The sequence below is a fragment of the Oncorhynchus mykiss genome, chromosome 9, assembly GCF_013265735.2.
Source record: "Oncorhynchus mykiss isolate Arlee chromosome 9, USDA_OmykA_1.1, whole genome shotgun sequence".
Classification (NCBI taxonomy): Eukaryota; Metazoa; Chordata; class Actinopteri; order Salmoniformes; family Salmonidae; genus Oncorhynchus; species Oncorhynchus mykiss.
The window spans coordinates 46,829,072-46,849,003 of record NC_048573.1 but is presented as its reverse complement, the minus strand read 5'-3'; the positions used below and the strand labels follow the sequence as shown (position 1 = coordinate 46,849,003).

General features: G+C 44.0%; 1 protein-coding gene across 3 annotated transcripts; it reads left to right on the top strand.

Moving 5' to 3' along the window:
• The first annotated feature begins 1,301 nt into the window (after positions 1-1,301).
• Positions 1,302-19,320, top strand: LOC110532231 (serine-aspartate repeat-containing protein I). Of its 3 annotated transcripts, XM_036988160.1 has the most exons (6): positions 1,302-1,788; positions 15,738-15,865; positions 15,896-16,187; positions 16,533-16,641; positions 17,212-17,275; positions 17,889-19,320. In XM_036988160.1, the coding sequence occupies exons 1-6, from the start codon at positions 1,722-1,724 to the stop codon at positions 17,943-17,945; spliced, it is 717 nt and encodes a 238-aa protein (XP_036844055.1). In that variant the 5' UTR covers positions 1,302-1,721; the 3' UTR covers positions 17,946-19,320. The 3 variants fall into 3 exon arrangements, with proteins under 3 accessions (XP_036844055.1, XP_021471621.1, XP_021471622.1); XM_021615946.2 differs by having other exon boundaries at positions 1,303-1,788; positions 15,738-16,187; XM_021615947.2 differs by lacking the exon at positions 17,212-17,275 and having other exon boundaries at positions 1,308-1,788; positions 15,738-16,187.
• The last annotated feature ends 612 nt before the right edge of the window (positions 19,321-19,932 follow it).

Below are 19,932 nucleotides of genomic sequence, written 5' to 3'. Positions count from 1 at the left end.
CGGATACCCCACAGATTTTCTCCAGCAATGTGTTAAATGCTCAGTGATGGTGTTCGGCCAAGTTCTGGAACCCTTCCATGAGCCCACGAAGCAACTCCTCAGGCCTTCCAATGAGGGCGTGGCGGCACTGGTCCATGTCTGCTGGGTCAGTTTAAGGCCAGAAAATAAGAATTTGTTCTTAACTGACTTGCCTAGTTAAAGGTAAAAAAATTAATAATAATTCAATTATGTCTTGGTGAGCAACTAGTGTATATTTGGCCTTGTGTTTTGGGTTATTGTCCTGATGAAAGGTGAATTTGTCTGGAAAGCAGACTGAACCAGGTTTTCTTCTGTCTTGCCAATGACAAGCATACCCATAACATGATGCACCACCAACAAAAAAACACAGTGATGTGTTATTTTGGATTTGCCCCCCCCAAAAAATTGTTTGTTGCAGTTTTACTTTCATGCCTTTCTGCAAATAGGAAGCATGCTTTGGAATATTTGTATTCTGCACAGGCTTCTTTCCGTTCACTGTCAATTAGGTTAGTATTGTGGAGTAACTACAATGTTATTGATCCAGACATTAAACTCTGTAACTGTTTTAAAGTCACCATTGGTTAAATCGGTTTCCTTCCTCTCCGGCAACTGAGTTAGGAAGGATGCCTGTATCTCTGTAGTGACTGGGTGTATTGATACACCATGCAAAGTAATGAATGACTTCACCATGGGATATTCAATGCCTATTCAATTTTGACCCATCTACCAATTCTTTGCGAAGCATTGGAAAACCTCCCTGGTCTTTGTGGTTGAATCTGTGTTTGAAATTCACTGCTCGACTGAGGGACCTTACAATTATCTGTATGTGTGGTGTGCAGAGATTAGGTAGTCATTCAAAAATCACACTATTATTGCACAAAGAGGCAATGCAACTTTATTCCTGAACTTATTTAGGCTTGCCATAACAAATGGGTTGAATACTTATTGACTCAAGGTATTTATTTGATTCATTTGTAAAAGTTTAGTCAAAACTGAGGAATGAAATTGTTTTTCTGTTGTGCTGCATTTTTATTTATTTTGTGTGGAAAGTGTCCACACAAAATGTCCACAGAAAGTGTCTGTTTTTGAGGGTATATTTGCATGCAACTAATTGTGTATGTTTTTGTGGTGTCTACCTTGTGTGTATAAATATATTGGTGTATTTATTAATATATTTTTGTGTGTGCTGCTGGTATTGCAGGGCAGTCAGTAGCTGACTGGACTGTTCAAGTAGGGAGGCAGCACCGGGGCAGAGACCACCTTACACTGCCCAGCCCCCCGCTCACCATCACACCCCCTCGAAAGTACCAGCACCCGTCCTCCACTCCCGACACACTCACACTCTCTCTTTCCCTTGCCCTGTGCCTGTCTCTCTCCATTCTACCAAGTAGCCGGCCAGATCCTTTCTCTCTCTCTCGCTCTCTCTCTCCTGCCCTGTCGACATCCATCAAGTGTTCCACGCCTTTCTCCCTCAGCCGCCAAAGCCGTGCTGTCTGCCGTTACTGCTGCTGACCGTCCGTGTCTCTATCTACAACAAGTTCCCTGGGACATTTTTGGAAACTTTTTCCTCAAGACATTTCTTTTTTTGCTATCTCCCTGGAGACGCCAGTGCATGTGGTGCTGTGTGTGAAAGGGTCTAGTGTTGCTCTTTGCCCTGGGGGTCTCTGTACACCATTAACCAGAGGAGAAGACTACTTGACATCATGATCAAAGTTCAGCTGCTGCTTCTGCTGGCCCTGGTCGGCCACCTCTGTGCCGTCGCACACGCAAGTAAGTCAACAACCAGGGCTCGAGCCCTCATGGCACACTGTCTTTTCTGTCTGGCCACTCTGCCTGATTTTCACACTCCCACACCACACATCTCTTATCATACTCACACACCCTTTGTCTGTTTGGCTTGTATCCTGCCGCGTCGTGAATTTGAATCTTGAGGCTGCTCTTAGTTCTTTGTCCTTAGTTCTAAAGTTTCTCTCTCAAGGAAAAGTGAAAACACCTTTTTGGTTTGATTGATGTTTATTTTGTTTTTCACAGTAGTTATTTTTTCATTTGAAATGTGTACAGCTGTGGTATTGGCCTCTTGTAATTCTCCTCTAAATATAAGTTGTGCGTTTCATTTAGCAGTGAATTGCTTTGGATCATCCTGAATGGAAAAAGAAGAGCCTTGGCCGAGGGTGTTAATGTAATAAAGAGGGGCGACTGGGTGGATAGTCTGTGTCGATTCTAACAGTTCCCTCTCTCTCCCTCCCCCCACACTCCTTCCCCAAGCCTCGGTGAGGAGGAAAGTTGGATTCGGAGACACAAGGGGGAATGTGATGTAATGGTGCGAGGTCTTGTGCCTCGTGCTCATGATTTCTTGGCCGCCGGCAGGGAGAAAAAGGAATATCCTTTGGAAGGCTACCAAACAGTGCTCGGGTCTGACCAAATATACACACTGTACACTTTAATCCGAAAGCTTTACCCTATCTTTACCCTACCCTTTTCCCTATCTTTCTCTTTCCCTCTCCCACTCTCCCTTGCAAGTCCTAGGTAGGAAATCATTTCCCCATGGGGAGGGAGAGAGGGAGAAAAGTGAGCAGAGACAGAGTACAGAAGGACTAGTTTGTGTGTGGGTATTAATAGAAAGTAGCTCTATATTTAAGACTGTCATATGGATGTGACTGGGAGAGAGAACACCCGGCTACGTGAGGGCTTAACAGTGAGGGCTTAACAGTGAGGGCTGCTGCCTGCTGCCCCACCTCTACCGCATGTTGTTAGACTGCCATGGCCCACCGCCCCCTCCACATTTACCCATCTTTGGCAGGGTATCAAGCTTTACCAGCCCCCCTCAACCCCCACTCCGGCCGCCCCCTCCTCTCCTACTGTTCCCCCTACTCCCGGTTGATGAGTCTAGGGCCGGGCCAGGGCACAGTTGAAGGGGGTTTATTTTTAAACGGCAACCTTTACCGACCAGACGCAGCCCTTTTCACGAAGGCCTGAAGAGCGTCAACTCTTAAAGCTGCTCCTCTCTGCTCCACGCCCTGATAATAAAAATAAAAATAACATGAATCAAATAAGTAGAAAAACCTGCACATGCTCCGAAATGAGCCTGTTAATTATTTTTACCCAGTTGACTACCTATGCATTCCTCTCCCAAGCCCCTCCTGGCTCAAAATGAGCTTTGTCTGAGCCGCTCTCCTTTAAAAGACTCACTCCAGCACATCTGGCTACAGACCCGGGTCAGTGCCATCTGTCCATGCCTGCTTGTAAAGTGATTCAAGTGTGCCCTCACACACCACATACAGAGCAATCGGAAAGTATTCAGACCCCTTGACTGTTTAACTGTTTTGTAACGTTACAGCCTTATTCTAAAATCGCTTAAATACATTTTTATCTTCATCAATCTACACTCAATACCCCATCATGACAAAGCGAAAACAGGTTTTTAGACATTTTTGCACATATATTAAAAAAATAAAACCATAAATACCTTATTTACGTAAGTATTCAGACCCTTTGCTATGAGACTCAAACTTGAGCTCAGGTGCATCCTGTTTCCATTGATCATCCTTGAGATGTTTCTACAACTTGATAGTCCACCTGTGGTAAATTCAATTGATTGGACATGATTTCGAAAGGCACATGCTTGTCTATATAAGGTCCCACAGTTGACAGTGCATGTCAGAGTAAAAACTAAGCCATGTGGTCGAATGAATAGTGTGTAGAGCTCCGAGACAGGATTGAGTCGAGGCACAGATCTGGGGAAGCGTACCATAACATTTCTGCAGCATTGACTCTTCCTAGAGCTGGCCACCTTGCCAAATTGAGCAATCGGAGAAGAAGGGCCCTGGTCAGGGAGGTGACCAAGAAGCCGATGGTCACTCTGACAGAGCTCCAGAGTTCCTCTGTGGAAATGGGAGATCCTTCTAGAAGGACAACCATCTCTGGTGCACTCTTTTACTATTTCTTCACTACATTCTTAAAGAAATAATGTACCTTTTACTCACTACTTTTTCTTTGACACCCAAGAGAATACTTGGTCATCTCTATTGCCTCTGATCTGGCGGACTCACTAAAAACAAATTGTTTGTAAATGATGTCTGAGTGTTGGAGTGTGCCCCTGGCTGTCAATACATTTTAAAAACAAGAAAATGGTTCCGTCTGCTTTGCTTAATATAAGGAATTTGAAATTATTTGTACTTTTACTTTTGATACTTAAGTATATTTAGAACCAAATACTTTTAGACTTTTACTCAAAAAGTATTTTACTGGGTGACTTTTGCTTGAGTAATTTTCTAGTAAGGTATCTATACTTTTACTCAAGTATGGCAATTGGGTACTTTTTCCACCACTGCCTTTGTGGTAGAATGGCCAGACGGAAGCCACTCCTCGGTAAAAGGCACATGACGGCCCACTTGGAGTTTGCCAAGAGGCACCTAATGAACTGACTATGAGAAAGAAGATTCTCTGGTCTGATGAAACCAAGATTGAACTCCTTGGCCTGAATGCCAGGCGTCACATCTGGAGGGAACCTGGAACCATACCTACGGAGAAGCATGATGGTGGCAGCTTCATGCTGTGGGGATGTTTTTCAGCGACAGGGACTGGGAGACTAGTCAGGATCGAGGGAAAGAGCAAAGTACGGAGAGATCCTTGATGAAATACTGCTCCAGAACACTCAGGACCTCAGACTGGGGCCAAGGTTCACCTTCCAATAGGACAACAACCCTAAGCACACAGCCAAGACAGTGCAGGAGTGGCTTCGGGCCAAGTCTTAGAATGTCCTTGAGTGGCCCAGCCAGAGCCCGGTCTTGAACTCAATCAAACATCTCTGGAGAGACCTGAAAGTAGCTGTGCAGTGACGCTCCCTATCCAACCTGACAGCGCTTGAGAGGATCTGCAGTGAACAATGGGAGAAACAGTTGTGTCAAGCTTGTAAAATCAAATCAAATTTTATTGGTCACATACACATGGTTAGTAGATGTTAATGCAAGTGTAGCGAAATGCTTGTGCTTCTAGTTCTGACAGTGCAGTAATATCTAACAAGTAATCTAACAAATTCACAATGACTAGCTTATACACACAAATGTAAAGGGATGAATAAGAATATGTACATATAAATATATGGATGAGTGATGACCGTGCGGCATAGGCAAGATACAGTAGATGGTATAGAATACAGTATATACCTATGAGATGAGTAATGTAGGATATGTAGACATTATTAAAGTGTCGTTATTTAAAGTGACTAGTGATACCTTTTATTAAATCTATTTATTGAATGTATTAAAGTGGCCAGAGATTTGAGTCAGTATGTTGACAGCAGCCACTCTGTTCGTGATGGTTGTTTAACAGTCTGATGGCCTTGAGATAGAAGCTGTTTTTTAGTCTCTCGGTTCCAGTTTCGATGAACCTGTACTGACCTCGCCTTTTGGAACATAGCGGGGTGAACAGGCAGTGGCTCGGGTGGTGGTTGTCCTTGATGATCTTTTTGGCCTTCCTGTGACACCGGGTGCTGTAGGAGTCCTGGAGGGCAGGTAGTTTGTCCCCGGTGATGCGTTGTGCAGACCGCACTACCCTCTGGAGAGCCTTGTGGTTGTGGGCGGAGCAGTTACTGTACCAGGCGGTGATACAGCCCGACAGGATGCTCTCGATTGTGCATCTGTAAAATTTTGAGTGTTTTAGGTGAAAAGCCTAAATTCTTCAGCCTCCTGAGTTTGAAGAGGCGCTGTTGTGCCTTCTTCACCATGCTGTCTGTGTGGGTGGACCGTTTCAGTTTGCCCGTGATGTGTACGCCAAGGAACTTAAAACTTTATACCCTTTCCACTACTGTCCCATCGATGTGGATGGGGGGATGCTCCCTCTGCTGTTTCTTGAAGTCCACGATCATCTCCTTTGTTTTGTTGATGTTGAGTGAGAGGTTATTTTCCTGACACCTCCGAGGGCCCTCACCACCTCCCTGTAGGCCGTCTCGTTGTTGTTGGTAATCAAACCTATCACTGTAGTGTCATATGCAAATTTGATGATTTCGTGGGTGAACAGGGAGTACAGGAGAGGGCTGAGAACACACCCTTATGGGGCCCCAGTGTTGAGGGTCAGCGGGGTGGAGATGTTGTTTCCAACCTTCACCACCTGGGGCGGCCTGGACCCAGTTGCACAGGGCAGGATTAAGACCCAGGGCCAGGTAGGGTGGAGGTGATATGATCCTTGACTAGTCTCTCAAAGCACATCATGATGACAGAAGTGAGTGCTACGGTGTGATAGTCATTTAGTTCAGTTACCTTAGCTTTCTTGGAGACAGGAACAATGGTGGCCATCTTGAAGCATGTGGGAACAGCAGACTGGCATAGGGATTGATTGAATATGTCCGTAAACACACCAGCCAGCTGGTCTGCGCATGCTCAGTGGACACGGCTAGGGATGCTGTCTGGCCCGGCAGCCTTGCGAGGGTTAACACGTTTAAATATTTTTCTCACGCTGGCCACGGAGAAGGAGAGCCCACAGGCTTTGTCAGTGGCACGGTATTGTCCTCAAAGCGAGCAAAGAAGTTGTTTAATTTGTCTGGGAGCATGACGTCAATGTCCGGGACAGGGCTAGTTTTCTTTTTGTAATCCGTGATTGACTGTAGACCCTGCTACATGCTAAGGTTTGAGCCGTTGAATTGTGACCCTAATTTGTCTCTATACTCACACTTTGCTTGTTTGATTGCCTTGCGGAGGGAATAGCTACACTGTTTGTATTCGGTCATGTTTCCAGTCGCCTTGCCATGATTAAAAGCGGTGGTTCGCGCTTTCAGTTTTTTGCAAATGCTGCCATCAATCCACCGTTTCTGGTTAGGGAAGGTTTTAATAGTCACAGTGGGTACACCATCACCGATGCACTTGCTAATAAATTGTCTCACTGAGTCTTCATATACATCAATGTTATTGTCTGCGGCTACCCAGAACATATCCCAGTCCACGTGATCGAAGCAATCTTGAAGCGTGGAATCCGATTGATCAGACCAGCATTGGATAGATCTGAGCACAGGCGTTTCCTGTTTTAGTTTCTGTCTATAGGCTGGGAGCAACAAAATGGAGTCATGGTCAGATTTGCCGAAGGGAAGGTAGGTGAGGGCTTTAGAGTAGCAATGGTCCAGAATGCTACCAGCTTGTGTCGCGCATTCAATATGCTGATTTTAGGAAGCCTTGGACTCAGATTAACTTGGTTAAAATCCCCAGCTACAATAAATACAGCCTTAGGATATATGGTTTCCAGTTTAAATAGAAGTCCTTTCAGGGCCGTCGTGGTTTCTGCTTGGGGGGGATATACACGGCTGTGACTATAATCGAACAGAATTCTCTTGGTAGATAATGCGGTCGGCATTTGATTGTAAGGAATTCTAGGTCAGGTGAACAAAAGGACTTGAGTTACTGTATGTTGTTATGATTACACCATGAATCGTTAATCATAAGGCACACACCCCCGCCCATCTTCTCACCAGAGAGATGTTTGTTTCTGTCACTGCGATGTGCGAAGAAACCGGGTGGCTGTACCGACTCTGACAACATATCCCGAGTGAGCCATGTTTCCATGAAACAGAGAATGTTATAATCGCTGATGTCTCTCTGGAATGCAACTCGTAACCTAATTTCGTTCACCTTGTTGTCTAGAGATTAGACATTGGCGAGTAATATTCTCAGAAGCGGTGGATGGTGTGCTCGCCTTCTAAGTCTGACCAGTAGGCCGCTCCGTCTGCCTCCCCTGCAACGACCGCATTGTTTTGGGTTGGCCTCTGGGATAAGATTCCATGTCCAGGGTGGAGGTCTGAACAAAGGATCTGCTTCAGGAAAGTCGTATTCCTGGTCGTAATGTTGGTAAGTTGACGTCGCTTTTATATCCAATAGTTCTTCCCGGCTGCATATAATAACACTTGAGATTTTCTGGGCTAACAATGTAAGAAATAATACATAAAAAAAACAAATTACTGCATAGTTTCCTAAGGACCTGAAGCGAGGCGACCATCTCTGTCAGCGCCATCATGCGTCATACCCAAGTAAACCCGAGGATGTAATCGCGGCCAAAGGTACTTCAACAAAGTACTGAGTAAAGGGTCTGAATACTTATGTAAATGTGATATTTCAGTTTTTTATTTGTAATAAATGTGCAAAAAATGTCTTAACTTGTTTTTACTTTGTCATTATGGGGGCATTGTTTGTCGATTGATGAGGGAAAAAACAACAATTTAATACATTTTAGAATAAGGCTGTAATGTAACAAAATGTGGAAAAAGTCAAGTGGTCTGAATATTTTCCAAATGCACTGTATGAGACGTGTGCTGTAAAATCAACTCAGGAAAGCATCTCTTACGTCACCAGCATGCCTTTTTTTAAGCTATCAAAAGTTTCAAGTTTGAAGATGTAGGCTTGCCTGTTTTATGCCAAATCTGTGTGGAGAGAAAATACAGATCTGTCTGAGTTTGAGTCAGCCAAGGTGGGGGCTATTTTAGCTTGTGAACGCAGTAGCCCCAGACAGAGGTGTAGTTTGGTGTGGCAGGCACTGACAGAGGGTAATTCAGTCCAGCCATTAGGCCAAGGGGGCACCTCCACAACATAGCCAAACCAAGGGCTTGTGTGTCTTCACTGTCAGCATGAACATGAATGTCTCACTCATCTTACACCTACACCACAGGCCCAGACACAGTGAAGAGAAGAAAGAAAAAAACACATGACTGCATAGAAACCTATAAAACAGTGAACTGATGGTATCATTTGATGGCTTTCTGGACTTTAACTTGATATATTTATTGTGGCTCCTTTTAAGCCATCTCAATTCATATTGCTGTATTTATTATATGCAACTTTTCAGGGAAGTTAGGAACCAATATCCACAGGCAGTTAGGAAAGCAAAGACTAGCTTTTTCAAACAGAAATGTGTGCATCCTGTAGCACAAACTCCCCAAAGTTCTAGGACACTGTAAAGTCAATGGAGAATAAGAGCACCTCCTCCCAGCTGACCACTGCACTGAGGCTAGGAAACACTGTCACCACCGATAATCTATGATAATCGAGAATTTCAATAAGCATTTTTCAACGGCTGGCCATGCTTTCCACCTGGCTACCCCAACCCCGGTTGGGGCTCTGCACAGCTCTGCACCTCCCCACAGCAACTTGCCCAAGCCTCCCCCATTTCTCCTTCACCTAAATCCAGATATCTGATGTTCTTAAAGAGCTGCAAAATCTGGACCCCTACAAATCAGCTGGGCTAGACAATATGGACCCTCTCTTTCTAAAATTATCCGCCGCAATTGTTGCAACCCCTATTACTAGCCTGTTCAACCTCTATTTCGTATCGTCTGAGATTCCCATAGATTGGAAGGCTTCTTCGGTCATCCCCCTCCTCAAAGGGGGAGATGTTACAGACCTACAGTGCCTTGCGAAAGTATTCGGCCCCCTTGAACTTTGCGACCTTTTGCCACATTTCAGGCTTCAAACATAAAGATATAAAACTGTATTTTTTTTGTGAAGAATCAACAACAAGTGGGACACAATCATGAAGTGGAACGACATTTATTGGATATTTCAAACTTTTTTAACAAATCAAAAACTGAAAAATTGGGCGTGCAAAATTATTCAGCCCCCTTAAGTTAATACTTTGTAGCGCCACCTTTTGCTGCGATTACAGCTGTAAGTCGCTTGGGGTATGTCTCTATCAGTTTTGCACATCGAGAGACTGACATTTTTTCACATTCCTCCTTGCAAAACAGCTCGAGCTCAGTGAGGTTGGATGGAGAGCATTTGTGAACAGCAGTTTTCAGTTCTTTCCACAGATTCTCGATTGGATTCAGGTCTGGACTTTGACTTGGCCATTCTAACACCTGGATATGTTTATTTTTGAACCATTCCATTGTAGATTTTGCTTTATGTTTTGGATCATTGTCTTGTTGGAAGACAAATCTCTGTCCCAGTCTCAGGTCTTTTGCAGACTCCATCAGGTTTTCTTCCAGAATGGTCCTGTATTTGGCTCCATCCATCTTCCCATCAATTTTAACCATCTTCCCTGTCCCTGCTGAAGAAAAGCAGGCCCAAACCATGATGCTGCCACCACCATGTTTGACAGTGGGGATGGTGTGTTCAGCTGTGTTGCTTTTACGCCAAACATAACGTTTTGCATTGTTGCCAAAAAGTTCAATTTTGGTTTCATCTGACCAGAGCACCTTCTTCCACATGTTTGGTGTGTCTCCCAGGTGGCTTGTGGCAAACTTTAAACAACACTTTTTATGGATATCTTTAAGAAATGGCTTTCTTCTTGCCACTCTTCCATAAAGGCCAGATTTGTGAAATATACGACTGATTGTTGTCCTATGGACAGAGTCTCCCACCTCAGCTGTAGATCTCTGCAGTTCATCCAGAGTGATCATGGGCCTCTTGGCTGCATCTCTGATCAGTCTTCTCCTTGTATGAGCTGAAAGTTTAGAGGGACGGCCCGGTCTTGGTAGATTTGCAGTGGTCTGATACTCCTTCCATTTCAACATTATCGCTTGCACAGTGCTCCTTGGGATGTTTAAAGCTTGGGAAATATTTTTGTATCCAAATCCGGCTTTAAACTTCTTCACAACAGTATCTCGGACCTGCCTGGTGTGTTCCTTGTTCTTCATGATGCTCTCTGCGCTTTTAACGAACCTCTGAGACTATCACAGTGCAGGTGCATTTATACGGAGACTTGATTACACACAGGTGGATTGTATTTATCATCATTAGTCATTTAGGTCAACATTGGATCATTCAGAGATCCTCACTGAACTTCTGGAGAGAGTTTGCTGCACTGAAAGTAAAGGGGCTGAATAATTTTGCACGCCCAATTTTTCAGTTTTTGATTTGTTAAAAAAGTTTGAAATATCCAATAAATGTCGTTCCACTTCATGATTGTGTCCCACTTGTTGTTGATTCTTCACAAAAAAATACAGTTTTATATCTTTATGTTTGAAGCCTGAAATGTGGCAAAAGGTCGCAAAGTTCAAGGGGGCCGAATACTTTCGCAAGGCACTGTATATCTATCCTACCCTGCCTTCCAAGGTCTTCGAAAGCCAAGTTAACAAACAGATTACCTTCTCCGCTGTGCAATCTGGTTTCCGAGCTGGTCACGGGTGCACCGCAGCCACGCTCAAGGTCCTAAACCATATCATAACCGCCATCGATAAAAGACAATACTGTGCAGCCGTATTCATCGAGCTGGCCAAGGCTTTTGACTCTTATCGGCAGATTCAACAGCCTTGGTTTCTCCAATGACTGCCTCACCTGGTTCACCAACTACTTCTCAGACAGAGATCAGTGTGTCAAATCTGAGGGCCTGTTGTCCGGACCTCTGGCTGTCTCTATGGGGGTGCCACAGGGTTCAATTCTCGGGCCGACTCTTTTCTCTGTATACATCAATGATGTCGTTCTTGCTGCTGGTGATTCTCTGATCCACCTCTACGCAGACGACACCATTCTGTATACTTCTGGACACTGTGTTAACAAACCTCCAGACCAGCTTCAATGCCATACAACTCTCCAACTGCTCTTAATTAAATGCAAGTAAAACTAAATGCATGCTCTTCAACCGATTGCTGCCCGCCCGTCTAGCATCACTACTCTGGACGGTTCTGACTTAGAATATGTGGACAACTACAAATACCTAGGTGTCTGGTTAGACTGTAAACTCTCGTTCCAGACTCACATTAAGCATCTCCAATCCAAAATTAAATCTAGAATCGGCTTCCTATTTCGCAACAAAGCATCCTTAACTAATGCTGACAAATATACCCTCCTAAAACTGACTATCTACCGATCCTTGACTTCGGCGATGTCATTTATAAAATAGCCTCCAACACTCTACTCAGCAAATTGGAGGCCGTCTATCACAGTGCCATCCGTTTTGTCACCAAAGCCCATATACTACCCACCACTGCGACCTGTATGCTTTCATTGGCTGGCCCTTGCTTCATATTCGTCGCCAAACCCACTAGCTCCAGGTCATCTATAAGTCTTAGCTAGGTAAAGCCCTGTCTTATCTTTTCTGCTTCTTTGCACCCCGGTATCACTACTTGCACATTCAACTTCTGCACATCTATCACTCCAGTGTTTAATTGCTTAATTGTAATTATTTCTCCACTATGGCCTATGTATTGCCTTACCTCCCTAATCTTACTTCATTTGCACACACTATGTATAGACTTTTTTATTGTGTTATTGACTTTACGTTTGTTTATTCCATGTGTAACTCTGTTGTTTGTGTCGTACTGCTTTGCTTTATCTTGGCCAGGTCGCAGTTGAAAATGAGAATTTGTTCTCAACTGGCCTACCTGGTTAAATGAATAAAAAAATAAAGAATCCCTATTAGCTGCTGCCAAGAGGAGGGAGAAAAGGGGGGTTAACTTAATGTGCTGTTAAAGTTGAATTAATAATAGATTCATGAGTTTCACTGGATTTATCGCTATATTTGTTTTGGTGACTCAATATTTTGCAGCAGTCAGCTTGAGATATATTGGTGATATTTAGCCTATATATTTTTTAAGTTCACAGGATATACGGCTTGATAGAAGTCGTGTGCCATCGGCGGCCTCAGCTGTGTTGTCCAGAAGAGGACTAGTCTATTTTTTAAATTGACATTAGGTTGAGTTGTCAACTAACACGAATTCAACGTGAAATCAACAAAAAATGTCACCATGTCATTGGATTGAGATTAATAGTTGGCTGAAAAAAATACAAAATCTCCTTATGTTGATGACTTTTTGCAAATCCAATAAGTTTTCCACGATTCAGCGTCATCACCTTGATTTTTAACGTTTTAAATTATGTGGAAACAACGTTGATTCAACTAGTTTTTTTGCCCAGTGGGATATCTCTACTCGAGGAAAAAAACATGGCCTGTATGTGGACACTATTGCGTCTAAGATAACAGCCCGTGGGAATATTCCACTCTGGCTATCAGACCTCTCCTGCTCAACTCAAAGTGCAACTCATACGGTTAGCATGGGAGGCCAGCGCTTCTGCTTAGGCCATACCGTGATGAGATGGGATGGGAGGATACCTCCCCAGCTAAGGAACAACATTCTTTGGCTCCGGGACCACAGCAGACACACTCCCTCATACATCTGCAGACCTGTCTACAGATAGCTTAGCACAGGCCTATCTCCCCCCTAAACGTACACACACGCATGCAACACACATGCATGCAACACACACACACACACACACACACACACACACACACACACACACACACACACACACACACACACCGGGGGGGGGGGGGGCCCTCAGTGGCAGCTGATGGTGATGGATCTGTCCTGCTATCTCTCCCTCTCTCACAATGTATATTTTTCTCTCTCCCCCTCTCTGTTGTTCTCCCTCATGATGCCATTACTGTCCGACAGGCAGGATCCCGACCCAATACGGGCCCCACCGCTTCTCCCGGCCCTTTGCAGTATTCTGTCACTCTCTCACTTTTCACTCTCGCCTGTTTGCCTGTTTGCCAGCCTTTTATGGTCCCCCTCCTCCCCAAGGATCTTGTTTGAGAGAAATTTTAAAGCAGGGTCATCGAGACAGACTTTTACTGCACAGAGGTGATTTAGGGAGCTGATGATACACACACACACTGAAACTCAAGCATACACACACTCGCACACCAGTTGAGGCTGGTGGGAGGAGCTATAGGAGGACGGGCTCATTGTAATGGCTGGAATAGAATAGGTGGAACAGCGTCAGACATTTGGTTTTCATGTGTTTGATAGCATTCCATGAATTCCATTCCAGCCATTACAATGAGCCCGTCCTCCTATAGCTCCCCCCACCAGCCTCCTCTGTCACAACCACATCTGCTCTGAGGTCAGGCTATAATGGGACATTAAACCTGAGACAGACTGTGGAACTAGGCCCCTGTTCATGGAGCAGGATGAGTGAGAGAGTGAATAAATGAAAGTGGCTGCCGCTGGGCTCTATATCGTTCCGGCTTCAATCAACCCTTTATCACCGCTCTTGCGCCCTCTCCACCTCGCCCCGCTCTACTCTTGCAGAGCTAACGTTACAGCATTCCCAAAATCTTTATCAGGAGCATCTTAATTCATGGGTTGGGGGCATGGCAGGGAGAAGATGGGGAGAAGAGAGAGAGAGAGAGAGAGCGAGAAGCATAGTGGTAAGGAGGGAGGGAGAGAGAAGGAGACAGGGCAACAATCCTGTTCTCTTACTCACTAGCACAGCTGTATTAGCCAGCACAGTTGGAAGGAAATAGTACTTAGAGCTTATTATGAGCAGCGGACATAATGGCACTTTATCATCAGACTTTCCAAACAAACAGCAAAGTCATTGGAGAACAAGCATTTTATTTCATTATAACAATCAAGCAAGTTCTATTTAAACTTGCTTGTTGCAAATGAGAATTTGAGCAAATAGGTGACTAAGAATAATGGGGCAGTTGTGGGACAATGAGAGAGAGAGTTATTTTTAACCTCGTAAAGCATTCTCTGTTGTGAAGGGTTCTGAAGAATCACTGTGAAACGGCATAGAAATGATGTCAGGTTCTAAGTTAAGACAGATCTGAGCTCAGAGAAGTTTCATATTGCAGATTTGAAAGGGGCAAAGAGTACTCTCAGGGAAAAGGAGAGACTGCAGCAGAACACGTTGCAAGTTTGCAAGTTTACCATAATTTCAGTCCTCCACTAAAATGGACTTCTACTTAATAATTTCGAAGCTGCGCTGTCCAAGCAAAGTTGTGGTCTGGAAGGGAACAGGCACAGATAGGACTTGATTTGTAGAGCGCTACAGTAAGGTCTCACTCAGCTTCTACTTTGCGGTCCAACCCTTTGAACAAAGAGGCTATTCTTATTACAAGTGGGTTCATACAATTATAGGATAGATTATAGTACATTTCACTACAAGCATTGACGTTCCACTGAGCTCAGCTCAAAGAGCTTCCTTTCCAACTGTTATTGCCATCCAAAAATGGCCAGATGAGAGGATTTTTATTTAGGTTGAGATCGTGCAGATCTTTGGTCTCTCTGGTAACATCACAAACAACTCATTCCAACACATTTGAGTAATTTGGATCCCGTTTTCTCAAGCAATGCGCAACAACTGTTAAGCATCTACTGTAGTTGTGTTGTTTTATACTGAATTGTCCATTGTTTCTTACCCCTCTTGGTGTTTTAATGGTATGCCCTCATCTGCTGACTTCCTGCCGTCCCTATCTAGGGCCTGTTAAGGTGGAGACTCCATTTTACAGCAAATGAGGCAGAGGGTGGGGCATGCGAGTGCGCAAACACAGCCCAAGACAGGATGGAGAGGGGTGGGTGGGACTGGGGAGGAGGGAGGGAGGAAGGACCAATGTTTGTTCAGTCATGGGATGTGGCAGCCATGTTCTCACTGCTACTGATGAGTCAAGCCTTAGGCTGGGAGAGAAAATTACTGGGAACATAATGTCAAGGAAGAATGTTAATATTCACGTAGTTTTTCTCTCAAATTATTTCACCATGCCCTTACAATGAGGTACTTTCCAACCGTCATTCTCTCTTTCCAGCTACTACATTTCAAAACTATTGTGAAATGACAGAGAAACCAAATGGTGAATAGGACTCCATGAGCTGCTGTTTAGGATATTAACATCACACAAAAAAATAAATGATCATGTACAGTATGTCATCAACAAATGTAGTCTCTCTCTTCAGAGTGTGTGAATATTGTTTATTTGCTTCTACCAGTCTCTGACCTCTCTTTGCTTCTCGTCAGGCACACTGGTGACACCAGTAGAGCTGGTGACAGATTCCCCTGCTGTTCCCGAGGCCACCGAGGCCCTCAAAGAGGAAGATCCCGTAGTCACGCATGCCCCTTCAGTTGAACCCGAAGCTGCGGTCGAGGATGTCGTAACGGACACCCCTGCCGCCGAGGATGTCGTAACGGACACCCCTGCCGCCGAGGATGTCGTAACGGACACCCCTGCCGCCGAGGATGTCGTAACGGACACCCCTGCCGGAGAAGAAACCGCCGCTACTGAGGCTGCTGCCACGGAGGTCGCTCCTGTGGAGACCGAAGCCCCTGCCCCCACCACTGAAGCTGCCAAGCAGGAGGCGGCCACAACTAACCCCCCTGCCATCCACACCGAGGCCCCGGCGGCGCCCGAAGCCGAGGCCACGACAGCTGCAGAGGCTAAGGAGGTGGTGGAGGTGGAGGAACCAGAGGGTAAGTACTGAGGATCTCAGGACAGGAGATATCTGTAAATAGATAGATATAGAGAGACCATGAAACTGAGGAAACCCTCCCAATGCTACAGTCTGTCTGCTCCCATATAGCGGTATCAAATAGAGGCCAATGATATGTAGAGCACAAGACACCATGAGATTGCTTTGCCCGATTCTCCCTTAATTTTAATTATTTCCTTTCAGTTGATTTTGTCTTTGTTCTGTCTTTCCCTCTTTACATCTATCTTTTCCTTCTCTCGGTTTCCTTCCTGTTCTTTCACCAAACGTGTTGTTGTGTCCCTATTGAGGTCACTCTGGTGGAGTAACCTTTGTGTTCCTTCCACAGAGGGTATGGGCTCTGGACAAGTGGTTGGTATTGGGATTGGTGCATTGGTGGCAGTGATCGTTGTCATCGCCGTGGTGATCGCCGTGGTGAGGAGAATGGGCAAATACTCGTAAGTACCTCCAAGGGATACTCATATGGAACTAGATTGGGTGCAGGCATGCACGTGCACACATACACAGTGTGCATGTCCTGTTTGCCTTGTCATGATCTCATTAGAGGACTAAGAATGCTGTAGAAGCATGAAGCTACCATAAAACCATGCACAATACTCTTACATTTCCACAACTTACGCATGCAGATACAGTACATAAGAATGGTATCCTGAGTTCATCTGACTCTGGGGATGTAGATAAAGGGCCAAACTATCCCTTTAAGCCACAATGGTGAAATTGGTGTACGGGTTGTTACGAAGAATGTGTTTTAATAGATAATACACAACCTGCATCACTTTTCAACCATAACTGGTCCTCTGAACATAATATATTTGAATCATCGATTCAAATAGAAGTGTCTGAATTTCTTGGAAAATGAAGTTGTGTTAATTAACTTTTTAAATGGGAACAAGAAGCATGTTCCAACAGACAGCTGCTGTACTCTCTACAACACCCCTTCCTCTGAGAATGCTGTCATGTCTGGGGATGTGCTTGCCTGCTAACAGGGAGCGTTTTCTATGCCATAGGGCGGCTGCTGCTGCTGCTGCTGCTGCTGCTAAGAAAAGGGCTGCCAAAAGAAGGAGCATCTTGGTTTCTATCATTTTCTCTTTGATTGTTTCCCAGTTAACCATCTTAACCCCCTGACTCTCCATGGTTCAAGGCTGTCCTCTTGAGTGTTCTATCTCGATAACTAATTCAAAGATATTTGTTGTTGTCGTTGGTCCATTTTGAAACGCTTTGTATGAATTGACTAGATTTGGAATTTAATACATTTTACTTTCACAAATTCCATGGATTTCAAGTCTGTTTCTCCTTATGTAAAACCATACAAAACAAGCTATATCCTGATCCCAGGCCCAAAATGTCTGTACAGTGTCCATAACCAAGATAACACCCAGTATATTGAGGTGTGTGAATTAATTAAATTACATGAATCCATGTTTTTATTTCCTCATTTTGGGGTCAATAGAGACTCCTTATATTTATGAATGATGACATTTCATTAAAAACGACAGTATCTACTAAAAGTAATGTTCTGTATGTGCTGTGTTATCTTTAAAATCATAAATCAAGTATTTTTTATTATTTTATTTTCCAAACCATCTTCAATCATCGACTGACATTTTTATGAGGCATAACCAGATATTTGTGTGTGTTGGCCTATTTGTCTTACTCTCTTTCTCCTTCTCGCTTCATCCCCCAGCCCCTGAGGAGAAAGGCTGCAAGACAGGAAGTCCCCAAAAAGTTCTGGCAATTCTGATCCATGTAACTTCCTGTCATTAAACAAGCATTCTACCAGCACTCTAACTTAACCAGGATCTTGGACTGTTGACAAAAGGAGGGGAAGGTGTGTGTGGGAGGATGTTTGCCCACTTCTCCTCTTCTCACTCAATCCCAAGACGGAGCCATTGACATCAACGGTCCTGTACAACCACACAGCAAACCCCCATACCAACAACCAAACTGAAGAAAAGGTTGCCCACAGGATGTCAAAGTGAATTTCAGGGTCTTTCATTTGGATTTGTAAAAATAAGTAAGGGATTATCTCACTTGTGGTAGAAAACGCTCTCTCTTATGCAAGGGTGTGTACATTAACACAGATGTGCATCAGAGTTGGTGAAGAGGACCTATACAAGAAAAAATGGGAATATGGAAAAAAGGAGATGGGAGAGAATGTTGTGAATTCCACGGGGTGTATATACCATGCAAAGGGACTATAGTTATTACTTTATCATATGTTGCAGTTGCTCACTATAGCATTCAGTATATGGAACATTGCAAAGCAGCCAAAGGCTATTGTGGCCAATGGACCTAACTGAAAATCCCTCTGAAAAACCAACCACATTAGTATTTTGTCATCTTAACACCTAGCCAATGAGTCCCTCACTACAGAAATGTTCCAACAACTATATGAAGCACTGTATGCAGAAGTTGTTTCGACATTGTGCTCATGTCCTGAGGGTTAGCGAGGGGCCAATGAAAAGACGGCTCATTTGCAAGTGCAACGTGACATTCTGCCAGCTTTAACACTGACATAAAAACCTAGTACATATCTGTGAAATTTAGCAGAAGGGTTTGTGCCACTGTCTCTGGTATTCCATGGATAGTTTGGAGATGTTACTATTGAAGTACATTCATGTGAATTGACTGTACTTTAACTGCCACCCATTCCAATAGGACAGTTTTGACGACTTCAGGTTTCACCAAAAAATGTGTTCCATGTACAGGTAGTGGTTATTAGCCCCCATTCTGCTAGCATTGTCTTTTATCATGTATCCACCGTACTTCTGCTTACTTTAGTTGGGATAGAGTATACCAAGCAAAAATACACACATTTTCTTCATAACCGTTAGTAGTCATTAACGGGTGTAAAAATCGTTCAGTCTCAGCTTAGCTCCGCTTGCATTAAGAACTCAGTTAATAAGTGCACTGAATGAGGGATGATAATTGTTTAATGAATCCGCTTTAGACACTGCAATCGTTTGCGACGACATTTCTGTTCCGCTTTTGCTCCATGTTATCAACTCTAGGTCTTTCATTTTACTGTCTGATTTCTTCAAGTCCTTTTATTTAATTGCAGTGTGTTTGTTCATACTGTTTCAATAAAAAAAAAGTGAAAACACTCCACAAATATACACTGGCTTACGACAGTTTTTTTTTTTTTTTAAGTATGCGTTGGTATGATTTAAATGTTGTATTGTCTTCGTTGCTCCTTTGTTTCTTAGCTGTTGCTTATCAAATTTGTTTCCATGACACTTTCTATCAAGTAAAACAATTCACAAGTAACTCTCCCTAGAATGTCGAACACCAAATAAGTAGTGGTGAAAGAGCAAGGAATTAATTAGCTCATGACACTGCGATTTTTACCTCAAACTGTTTCCCATATACTTTAGTGTAAAAGTAGCACACACCACTACCCAGCTTGCAGAAGTCGGCGGCGAAAGCTGATTGGTCCAGTCAGGTAATGCACAAAATTACAACACTGCTCCAGTAAATCAAGACAAACAACAGTCAAATGCAGTCCCCGGGGGGGTTGTATGGGTTGCTTGAGACCGTTAAGTCCGTTGGTTGGCTGTCGACACCCAGGGTGGTTCTCTGACAGTTAGGTGTGTATTTTTTATGATGTGTCGTGGAGTTTTTCATACGACACTGCTAACTTGGGGCAGCACTCCAACAGTGAGCTGTGAAGCACACAGAGCTGGCCTGTGTCTTGCTCTCTCCTCCATGTGGTTTTAGGCAGCGTCCCA